This window comes from Pieris napi, chromosome 15, assembly GCF_905475465.1.
Source record: "Pieris napi chromosome 15, ilPieNapi1.2, whole genome shotgun sequence".
Lineage (NCBI taxonomy): Eukaryota > Metazoa > Arthropoda > Insecta > Lepidoptera > Pieridae > Pieris > Pieris napi.
The window spans coordinates 4,612,268-4,624,456 of NC_062248.1; the positions used below are offsets into that span (position 1 = coordinate 4,612,268).

The 12,189-nt window shown below is 33.9% G+C and overlaps 1 protein-coding gene across 1 annotated transcript in view; it reads right to left on the minus strand.

The window, feature by feature from the left end:
- The window catches only part of LOC125056868 (hydrocephalus-inducing protein-like), a 56,865-nt gene that overhangs the window by 26,478 nt on the left and 18,198 nt on the right, over positions 1–12,189 (minus strand). Inside the window, exons 28-39 of the mRNA XM_047660186.1 lie at positions 11,929–12,060; positions 11,022–11,145; positions 10,281–10,449; positions 8,591–8,817; positions 7,048–7,247; positions 6,409–6,651; positions 5,432–5,611; positions 4,590–4,881; positions 2,614–2,932; positions 1,358–1,500; positions 1,041–1,141; positions 334–509 (exon numbers count right to left, since the gene is read on the minus strand). Of these exons, the coding sequence (XP_047516142.1) occupies positions 334–509; positions 1,041–1,141; positions 1,358–1,500; positions 2,614–2,932; positions 4,590–4,881; positions 5,432–5,611; positions 6,409–6,651; positions 7,048–7,247; positions 8,591–8,817; positions 10,281–10,449; positions 11,022–11,145; positions 11,929–12,060 (2,306 nt within the window). The remainder of the gene's footprint in view (positions 1–333; positions 510–1,040; positions 1,142–1,357; positions 1,501–2,613; positions 2,933–4,589; positions 4,882–5,431; positions 5,612–6,408; positions 6,652–7,047; positions 7,248–8,590; positions 8,818–10,280; positions 10,450–11,021; positions 11,146–11,928; positions 12,061–12,189) is intronic.

Sequence of the window (12,189 nt, forward strand, 5' to 3'; positions counted from 1 at the left end):
CAGCTAGGACAACGTTTCATTGGAAAATTCAATTGTCGTTTTTAGTGTTTACTTATAATTTATGTTTCCCACTTTGAAACCTTTCTTGAAAAAATATTTAAAGATCTTTGCACTCGAGTTTTAGCGAGACAAACGAACAGCAATTCGTTTATATATAAATTAATAAAATTAGGAATTAAAACTTCCTTTCGGTTAGACCATTTGACAGTTTATTAGAAGTTATATCATACCCCCATGTTAAATACATTTATACTGGATGTTAAACAATTAAATAAAACGCTCACAGCTTAATCGAGCAATGATGTATTGTTTTTCATACAATCGCACACATACCAAAGTCAAGTAAATATTTTTGCAATGAGTGCTCAACACTACTCGTGGTATCACTATGCTTCACCGATGCTTGCGATATTCTTTTACTTTTCTTTATATCTATTTTTGACTTTTTGGGAACTGCCGCACTCTTGCTTTTCTTTCGAGTGTCTGAGGTAGATGCAGTCGATACAGTACTAAAATAAAAAAAAGATTTAGGTATGGGAGCGTTCAAGTATTACGTAACGCAATTTTTAAAGATTATTAACCCCCCCCCCCCCCCATGTATCTCGCCGTAACGTTTTTCAGTACCCTAGTACAGTACTGTACTCAAGTATAGTAGAACGTTTCGTGACCACCTTATGTCTCTTTAGTTACTATTATGTGGTGTAAGTCGAAAATAATATTAACAATAACGCGTAATTCAATCCCCGCCCCGCATCGTAACGTTTTACAAAAGGACCCCCCCCCTCCCAAAACGCGTTACGTAATACTTGAACGCTCCCTATTTTATTACTGGTGTGAATCTCCAGCGTGCTTCTAGACGAGCGTTGTTTGTAAAAGGATGACGGAATCAGGTTGTAGTAGTTGAGCATGAGAATGCAATCTTTAGAAGACTAAAAGGCAGGCAACTGAACGGTGATGACCAAGACAATAGTTAAAATTCAAGGACTGAATCGTCGTTCAATTCATTTAATATCTTTGTATATGGGATTTATAATAATTACCCTTCACCAGACTTGAAGGCATCGAGGTCCAACTCCATGGAGAGCATCTCAAGACCCACTATTATTACATCCTCCATAAAAGCTTCAGCTTCACATAATACCTTTAAATTTTCACTAAAGTAATTAAAAAGTATTGCTTTGCTCCATAAATTTAAGATAGATTTTATATGAATATAATATAAAAACGTTTGTTTTTAAACATGGTGTAGCCTATAAGGCACCAACGCTATAAATAGTTTTTAAACTCTTAATTTATTTTTAATTATGCCACATTATTAATTGCAAATGCCTCAGTATTTCTAGGAAACCATACTTACAACAAAAAATTCGTAAGGATTTTCAAATATCGTGAGCTTAACATCGCACGAGACCCTTCCTTTACGAATTGGATTAAAGTGAATATGTATAGTACAAACTTCCTTAGGACACAATGTTAACGTTAATGACGAAGACATCATATCTGGAAAATACATAATTAACGAATATATTTATAAATTAAATAGACTCCTTAGTAAGTTAAATCATTCTGGTTTTTTTTATAGAACAAGGGAAAACGGGCAAGAGGTCACCTGTAGTTAAGTGATACTCGCCGCCCATAGACACTCACATTGCCAGAGGGCTCGCAAGTGAGTTGCCATGGACAACGTGGGTTTAAGTGGGCTTAAATCGTTCAGGTCGATGCCTGGGGTAAGCGTACCTACATAAAGGTATGGATTCGCCTTAATATAATAATAGAAATAATGGGATAATTCTATTAAATCTTTGGCACTAGTAGGTATATCGTGATATTCTTACAATGACTATAATAATAACTATACTAGCATAAGCTTTACTTAGCAACTTTATATGAGTTCAGTCTCATACGGGATAGTCTATCCCATAATTATGACTAATAATAATATTATGCTGATATAATTTCAGTACATAGATTAAACTAAGATAAAGTTCACTAACTCAAAAGGTTTAGTTCTCTTTAAACCTCTTGGCGTCTTTAAATTTAAGCAACTTTTCGTGGCCATATTTGTAACTAAAATTCTGTAGGAATTCTGTTGGGACGTCATATTTACATTATTATTACATTGTATAATAATGTAAATATTTAATTGGTGTGAAATGTAAAAAATAAAATAAAAATAAAAATAAAAAAATTGTTATACATTATTTACACACAAGAGGCATGTAACCTAAGGTTAATTAAGTGACACATATTTTAGTAAATAAATAGAAGCGCAAACCAAATGTTAGCCATCGTCGCACATATGTCACCAAAAACACATGCCCATGTACATAATGGAGCCTCATAAATTGTAATACAACTTGCTGTCCAAAAGGTCGACTTCACTTGTACTGAAGTGCCATATAGATTTATTACCCTTAGATGAGCCAAATTAGTTTTAGTTAGCGTCGCCACCCCGCTACCCTTAATGTTATGTTAGATATAACTCATGTTTTAAACTATTAAACCAGTTACCCAGCTTCAAACAAAGTGTTTTATTTAAAAGTCTCCATACAAAAGAAACCACCACCGAACTCAACTCACGGCTCAATGATTAGTCACCGTCGTATATATTACCTTTAGCGTCGTAGTCCATATCAAAATTACTAAAGTTTGAAGTTATCCAGAATATGGGCCTCTCTTCTTTATGCGGACAGAACACGTCGGCCTTTACCTTGCTTTTCACCGAGCTTATGTTCTTAAAGCGAATTTGTTGTTTAGTTATCGATCCCAAACACGTAACAGGGAAATGTAGCAGGGCTATTCTATGGTGGCGAAGTTGTGGATATAATAAACGCATTCTTGGTATAACACCATCACCGATCAAGCATACTTTGAAAGACTTCTCTTGATTATCGAGAAGCTTAAGTTTTATTTCCAACACCGCCCTGTATTGCTGGAATTAAAATTATTTTTACACGCTTTATATTAGCTTCACCTGTATGTATGTAACCGACTCCTTCGGACTCGATTTTGACCCACTTTAAACGGACAGGTTTAATTCAAACTTTGTACACTTATAAAGAATCAGCGACAATATAATAAGATTTATCTCGAAAAAAACAATGAAATTTTTTTTAAGTCCACAAAGCAATACGATTAAATTAAGACAACACGTATTGCTGCTAGGACTAAAAAATAATAATATATTTATTTTCCACTTTTTTACTAATATTTTTTAAAATCATATTTTAGCCATAAATGCTACGAGCATGAAATTTGTCTAAGTTATAGAGCAAATATTTCGTGAAAGGTAAGAGATCCATGCAATTCTGAGACAATTATGATTTCACCGGGAATCGAAAATGGCTTATGTCATCCTCCTAAACCAAGTAACCAACTATGCCACAAGCGTTTATATACTTCCAAAAGCTAAATCACTCGTAAAGTTTTTCTATACCTAGAAAGCTGCTTACAAAATGTGGACAAAGAGTTACGGTGATAGTTCACTGTTCGTATAAAACAAACAAAAATAACAACACATTCTTTGTTTGATATACTCACTTCAATTCTTTTCGGACTAAATATGATTCCCAAGTTTTTATGCAGCAGCGGTTCAATATGCGTTTGATACTTGTCCAGGGAGAATATTTCTAAACTTGAATTAGATTGATAATGTAGCCTCATAGTAAGAGCTGATGCTACCAAGCCACTGTTATATAAGTCTATCGAGGCTGTATAACTTGTGTTGACATTCACTCCATAGAAGTGTAGAGTTACTGAATCTTCCACGAAAACGCAGTGTGGCGAAGACTGAAAACCGCTTATCTTTATATATATAATTCTACACTATATATCACTGAACTCCTCTTAAACGGTTGGACTGATTTAAATTATTTTTGGATGCCTTTGGGTGGCACCCTGGATGGTTTAGATTCACAAATCAGCCCGGCAGACGGCACTGCAGTACTTTCAAACTTTGATATCCTAATCACTTGAAATATCATGCAGTACAACGTCCGTTGGGTCCAATGTATCAATGTGTGTGTGCGTGTGTATTCACCTACCAGTGTTGTGTTATGTCAAGTTTATTCTTAAAAGAATTTGCTTATGTGTCACAAAACCCTATTTCGGGTCGTGTAGTATTCTCCACATCACAAAACGAATTCGAGTGAAATCAAATCTATATATATATAAAAATGAAACCCGTTTTCCGTTGTCACGACATAACATGAAAACGGCTTGACTGATTATTTTTTTATAATATTCCTTGAAGTACGAGGATGGTTCTTACGGAGAGAAAAATTTAAAAAAAGTGAAAAAGTCTAAAAACAACACTTTTCTATATTCCCATACAAAATATTCGTAATAATATTTAAAGGCAATTTGAACTTTAATACCATATCATAAAGTTCAAGTGTTAGTGGAGGGGTTCCGGGAAGGTAAATTTTTATTTTTTGACATAATGTATTTGTTGTATTATCAACTTTCTTTTTTTTATATTACTAGCTAGACCGGTGTCCCGAATAGCAGAATAAGTATTAAAAAAAAATAAAGAATCGACTGTTAGGCGGTACGATGTTCGCCAGGCCAGCTAGTTTAAAATAAAATACCTCAGGCACTTTATAATCCGAAAGACATTTCACAATCAAATGTTCTCTAAAAGTTGTTTCGATATTCCAAAAATCTAATGTTGGCATGGCGCCTGTGCCTACTAATCTGAGTGGCACACCACACGCTTCCGCTGGGCATGTGTCGCTTATAATAAAATTAATTGTCTCTTCAAAGGTCCTTGCCGCCGTTGCCATAAACTGTATCTGAAGTGTTCTACTAGTTCCCGGCGCAAGGAGGTTGTCATCATTCATTATGAAGAAGTTTCCACACTTCAATGGTGGATTCTTGATCCTGTAGACCGAAAATGGTTTTAAATAAAATTGTGGTTAGACTAAATAATAAATTTTTTAATCTATCGTTGTTTAATGATCATAGACTCTCGCCCAAAGTCAAGTTCCCACTAGTATGAGTTGAGACAACCGCCTTCAAAAGATTAAAGGTTTTTACAAAAAATATGTTTACTATGGAACATAAGATACAGCCTTGCGATTCTGTAACTCACTTTTCGAACTCACACGGCGGTTTTCACAGCGGCGGTCGCGCTCAAATCAGTTGTGAAGCAGTCATTTTATGATTTAGCATGACCGCCGCTGTGAAAACCGCTGTGTGAGTTGGAAAAGTAAGTTACAAAATCGCAGGGCTGGTATCACTTTTTCCACAGTACATATTTCGAAGTTGCACACATAATGATGCTACGAATTAAATAAATAAAATAAAAATCACTTTATTTGATGCAAAATCATTACATTTTGTACATATATACAAATACGCCTTTAATATTTTGTATCGTAAAAACCAGTATAGATGTTTTCAACTAATTACTAGTTTTTTGTATGCTTACTTATTATCCTTAAGTTTGGCTGCAGGTTGAGCGTCAGGGTCCAACTGATATTGCTCAGGTAAAATTATTTCGTATGTTATTGGACATTTGCTTGTGTTATTTAATATTACTTCCCTCATCACTCCACTACCAACTGGTATTATATGGAAATTCAATTCTCCGAGAGGAAATAATGTAAATCTGTAAATATGTATGTGAAGGATTACAATTTCTTTCGTTACGAGTTCTAATATCGTTAGATAAATGGATACAGTTCTAAATACGGCGAAACGGTTTGCCTTAGCTTAATTAAACAGGCTACATAGCCATGTGAATGCTGAGGCAATCCAACTTCTTGACACGACAGGAATAAGACGTCTTAAGAGAACTAAACCTTTTGTCAAAATATTATAGAACACTAAAACTGTTAATGAAATGTTCATTGTTCCTTAGTTTAAGCTATTCATTAGTATTGTAGAAAATTAAGTCAACATAATATTACTTATTAGCCATAATTATTGTATAGACTAGATTGTAATTCATGTAAAGTCGCGCTCTTTTTTGTGAACTTAATTGTAAGATAAATGGAAAACATCGATATGTTTATATCGCTATGTTAATATCGCTAAAAGCCGTCAATAAATATAACTGTTATTATTGTTAACGCAATTAATTTTAATTCGGTTGTTCGATATATGGGCGGGATCGGCGATCATCAGTCGCATTCGAAAAGTAATTAATCATGAACATATTTGTTTAATTATTTTTATTATGAACTATTATACTAAGCACTAGCTTAAAGAATTAATTTTATTTTAAAACCAAAAACAAATATTTATGTATTATTTTTACTAATATAATTCTAAATTTTATAATTGAGAAATATATTTCTGTATATGTTAAACTGTACTCGTCTTACGTGGATGTTTGTGGCATTCGCCAGCATTTAACAGCCGATAGTTAATGTAAAACATAACAAAAACGCTCCGCTCACTTACGTATTATAAAACGATGCAATGGTCACGCAAACCGGAAACTTCGCAACCACCACCTGATTTTTGCTTCCGTCCAGCAACGAGCAAATATAGGCAGGGACGTTGACTAAATTCATGGATGTCGTGGGCGTGCATTCAAATTCAATATTAATTAATTTTACTGTGGGAGGTACAACACCGCACTCGGGGATCGCTTCAAATGACTTTAATAATGATGGCTCAGGGAAATTCTTGACCTTTTTTAACCTTAAATATGTTAATTTGTATCAAAAATTTGTCTAGGGGTTTAAGTTAATTCAATAAAATAACCATAAAAAGCATCAAATCGTAAGAGCGCGAAATATCTAAATATATATTGGCTGATAGTTTTCTTTTTAAGTGGTAAATACTTTTTATTTCATTTTTAAACTTAGTTAAGTACTTAATTTAAAAAATAATTAATCAGTGTGTAGCGTCTTCTACAATTTATGGCTACAATCATTGCGCTGATGTCATACCCTGTAATGTGCGTACAAGGTCTCTTAGCCACAGAGGCCTTGGAGCCAGCCAGTCATAGATTAAGGAGGAACCGAACAACATTCCTTTCTTCTTTCTTTTTAAGCTCTATTGCTGCTATACAATGCATTTTAAAACAATACTAACTTGTAGAAAATATTATATTTTCCTCTATTCAAAAGATACATTTCCTGAACAACCGTGGAATTGACTTTGACGTTTCCGTAATTAAGGAAATTTTCACTGGGATTTTCATATGCACATTCTACCATAACATCGTAGCATTCCGCGGATAAATGTAATGCATCAACTATCATTGGATTACCTCTTCCTTCAGCATCATATATCTGAAATATATACAATATATGTGTGTCATACAATATACTAGTAAACTATTATAAAGGATAGGATCAGAATTTAATTTATTAAAATTAATTTAACTATTTCAAACAAAATTATCGTTTAAGCGCTAAATGCGTAAATATACATGTTTTAAGCAACTTCTGTAAAAATTACCAATAATGTTTGATCCGTGCAATAATTTTTAGATATAATTTGATAGTTTACTTTGAGTCAGTAAGCAGATTTTTATCAATTTTTTTATAAAAAATCTGTAATATTTCTAAATTTTAGAGGCAAAAAAAATACAATGGTTACTGTTCTTCTTAAGTATCTAATAACCTCTCGCCTTTTAGCCAAACCCAAATAAAAAAAAATATATGAGTCTCATTTAAATTGCTTTTATGAAATAAATAATGCATAGGTACATAGATAATATTCCATTAGGGAATATAATCGCAAATTTATTACGTTATTCACGTATCTCAATATTCAGTACTTTTCAAGGTCTTCCTATTTAGTACCCAGCAAAATATTAACCAATAACCTAAGATTTTTAAGAAAATTTTCTTTATTGACGGTTCTATAATGGCGCGTCTAAACGGGCCATGTTTTTCTGCAATTGATGGCTGCACTGTTGGCCACTAATTGTCCGGCCATTAGAAAAATATTTTAATGCAGCTGATGGCCGAACAATCTATGGCTGGGCAATGTGTTGCAATATGTCTGCAATAGTATGGCCCATGATGCAGACTCCTAAACGGGCCACACAAACCGGCAACAATGGCTGACGAAATCACACTTGTCGCAGCAGCTTATATTGTTTTAAAAAAGAAACAGAAAAAGAAGAGATTGTGGATTCGACCTTACTTAAATAGGCGTGAAACTGTAGACAATTTGAGTCTAGAAATAAGTCTTGATAATAAATTATTCAAGAACTAGAATGTCAAAAGTAGTAATTTTTACGTAGTAATCTAACGTCAAATACAGCTGATCGCAAAACACAGAATAAAGCAACAGGCACACTTCACTCAAAGCAAACGTCATGTCGCGTAGAAAAGGATACACTATGCCATAACAAAGAGAGTGACTGAAACAACACGAGAACTGGCTGTGCAATATTGCAGTTGAATTCGATAGCCTAGCGATCGTCCGGCCACCCATCGGGGCAACATCGGCCATATGTGGCTATACAAAACATGTTTGGCTATATGGCCGGGACATTACTGCAATATTGCATAGTGTGGCTGCTATTGTTTGCAATGTTGCCGGCCACAATGTTGCAGCCATCAATTGCAGCAAAACATGGCCCGTTTAGACGCGCCATAATAGACAGAAACGAAATATTTACATCAACTGTAAGGGCCCTGTGCGATATTACGCCTACTCTACAGGCGATATATGTAACTGGCACAACTTGATTATCCTGTCGTTGTACAATACCCGATGTCTGAGCGATTATAAAATCTTCAACGAAGTCTTGCGGGTTGTGAATTTGCCACATAATGGGTAAAATCGAATCATTTTTAACGATAAATCTATCGTCTTCTTTTCGATATAGCAAATGGCGACCGTATTCTGAAAAAAGTTTCTATTTAAGTAATGATAGCTAATCTTTTCTATATAATCCATACTATATTTACTTTCATTATAAGTGGAATAAAAATTTAGTGTAGTCCTTACAATACTCGTTCTTTGGTTTAGCTCAGCCCAATTTGCCACATTTTTCGTAATCAAGAGATCAGAAATATTTGACAATTGACATATTTTGGATTACATTGCAATATGACATTCTAGTATTCTAATATTAAGTTTTTATTAGTTTTTTTTTAATATTGACGATACAATAGTTTGTATTTCAATTGCAAGAGGCTAAATAAAACTTCTACTTGTTTCTCTGTAAGTAAAGAATGCAATTTTATTTATCGAGTAGGTTACACACAGATACAATCCTTACAAGACTAACACAATCTCACCTGTAAGTAAAGAAACGACAATAAAAGTTTATTGTTATCACCTCTCGATGCATATAGCTTAACTAAGTATGAAATTAATTAACAAATAAGATTAAAATACAATTCAACGATCTCAGCATATTTGTCCTTTACATCTTTGACAATGGCAGCTAGCTTGACGTGACACGACGCGGCTCACTCACGAACTAGCAGTGCGCGCGAATATTCAAATTAAAGAGATCATTCTCTTTACATATATATATTTTATATTTACATGTGTACATAGTGTTACCAAGACGAAGAAGGTTGAATGAAATGTTTCTCGACTTTTCTACAACGTAGAGTAGTTTTCACAACTGAACAGAACTGTGATTTATAAGCGTTTCATGAAAGGCTCTATCACATACCAGAAAATTGCAATTTACATAAAGTTTCTCTCATTTTCTAAATCTCGATCTCTTCTCGACTACATGGTACAGTTTTCAGGAAACCAGTTTTTAGGCAATTTTATGACTGGTGATAGAATTTCTAGAGTGGCCTTTCTAGGTAACAATGATGACTACTTCTAGAAGCAAGACTGATCTATCTAAAACGACATGAACGAAGTGATGTGCCAGAGAGATACAGAGCGTTCGTTCTTGCATTTAGCGATAAGGTCAGAACACCAACTACGTACTCCTACCCAGAAAGTTCTTGAATTCGTTTCGCGAATATTCCCAGGGATATGGCCGAAACGCGACCAGAAAATTTAGTTTTAAGTGCGATTACGAGAGATTAACACCGAAGAGATCTAAGCGCCAATAATGATTAAGCATTGTGAGAATGTTAAGTAGGCGTTAATTAAAGTGATTAGTGATAGTGTTTTCTGTGTTATATTGGAATTAAATTGCTCGTTAAATTGATTTAAAATAAACCCTTGAAAAGTAACAATAGTTACCAATATGAATAAAATGATTTTGAATTTGATTGATCATCGAAACTAGTAAATCAAATCAAAAGTCAAAACTAAACCTCACAGACACGAGAATTCACTTTGTTCTTGATATTCTCTAAATGTAAAAGAATGTTTATATACCGAATACCAACCAATAGATTTTGTCAAAGGCAGTATTTCGACCACAGGAACGACACCGTTACAAGCAATTTTAACTGTAACTATTTCTGGATTATCTTTGACACAAAATAGTAGAACGCTCGTATGTATTCCTAAATCAGCCGGTGCTGCAGACACGGTCACTTTTTCTCGACATCCAGGCTAAAAACAAAGGAATATTTAATAATGCCAAAGACAGGAGCTGAAAACCCAGTATTTTTTATTTAAAGGAAATCAACTCAAATGTAGAAACTGTAACGCATATTTTTTCTTATAATCAACACATTTGTATAATATAATGGACCTGATGGTCAGTACTTTTGGGGCTAGAAATGGTTGAACTTGGTTTTTGTACTTGCTTACGTTATGTACGTGTTTTATTTTCTTTTTTTGGTTTACATTGATTATCAAATATGAGTATAAACTCGGTAAAATGGAACGACAAAGAGCTCTGTCGCCAAAAATGGATTGTCTTCGTAGGGTTTGGTTATTGGTATGCAGATAGGATAACGATCGACTGTCACGGTCTGATCTCAGATTAAAAGCAATCTGAGATTGTCGATTAATTATTGGTTTCGGGCGTAAGTCTGGTTTCTGAATCTCACCCTCTTAGTCGCAACCTTAACAAAGTCCTTTAATAGTGACGTTATATAGAGTAACCTTGTTTAAATTAAAATAATTGTATAATTAAATTGAATTTTAGTTAGGTTTTAATACAATCATAGATTCCTTACCTCCAAATTAACAAATGTTTTATCAATTTGAAATACGCTCGTTTCTTCCAAAAATTCAACAATGACATCGGCTGTTATTAGTGAGGAGTTTCGCAATTCAATTGAATATTGCTCTTCATATATTCTTAAAAAAACAATGTAGTTTGAAAAAATAGCATTAAAAGTCAACATTGTAAACGTTTTTTATTGTCAGGAACTGTTCGAGCTGTCCGTGTATTGCGAATATGAATTTAGTATGGAAACTGTAAATCGCCGTGCGGCGACCGCTTGTTGCAGTCGGTCTTGACTGCAACATGCGGTCCGTCTATGGCCCGCTTAGACCTATAATAAGTTAAATACATATAAATGCGGCGTGTGAGTATTTTAAAATTGATACTTAAGACTCTCGACGAAAACAACACATCATCTTAAATACAATTAATTGTAGCTCACTTCTAGAAGTTGCACTTCCATGTTCCTGCCTACTCATGTACTCGTAATCATGCTTTGTTTCAAATTCCTTACATCAACAAAAGCTATGGAAACAAGTCAGTTACAACGACCACTATTTAATCCTTGACTTGGTTAAGTTATCGTGGAATATGCTTAAAAGGAGTAGGGTGTATCGATAAAGCTAAATCACCTGTATCACCCCACATACATACCCTCACAATTAGGTATTACTTAGTTGAATGTTTGTTAATAATTTTTATTAATGTTTTCCTTCCGTAAATGTTTGAACCTTTTTGTATACATTACATTTTCCATATTTAACTAGTATAATTATTTTGTTACATATAATTTAAGTTAGCCGTAGGATTACGAAATACATAAAAATGTAACTTCTTTTACCTACCAACCAACGTTGACCTCAAGTACCAAAGCCAAAATAATAGTACATTTTACCTTTTAACCATAAATAACCAACCTGTTGACACCAATAAATATAGGCCCAAACTCGAATAACTTTTGATCGTCAATATAAGTCACTTTGTAAACTTTGTCTTCTACCGAGCGACGAACGAAGTTCTCAAACATTTTCTTTGGACGACTATCCAACCTAAAAAAAACGTCTCAGTAGAATTAATAAAATTGAATGCTGCGGTTTTTGCTTTAGAAACGCTGTTACTTCTAGTGAAAGATTGACATGGAGATGGACAGGACACATAGAAGACAAAGATAAATGGAC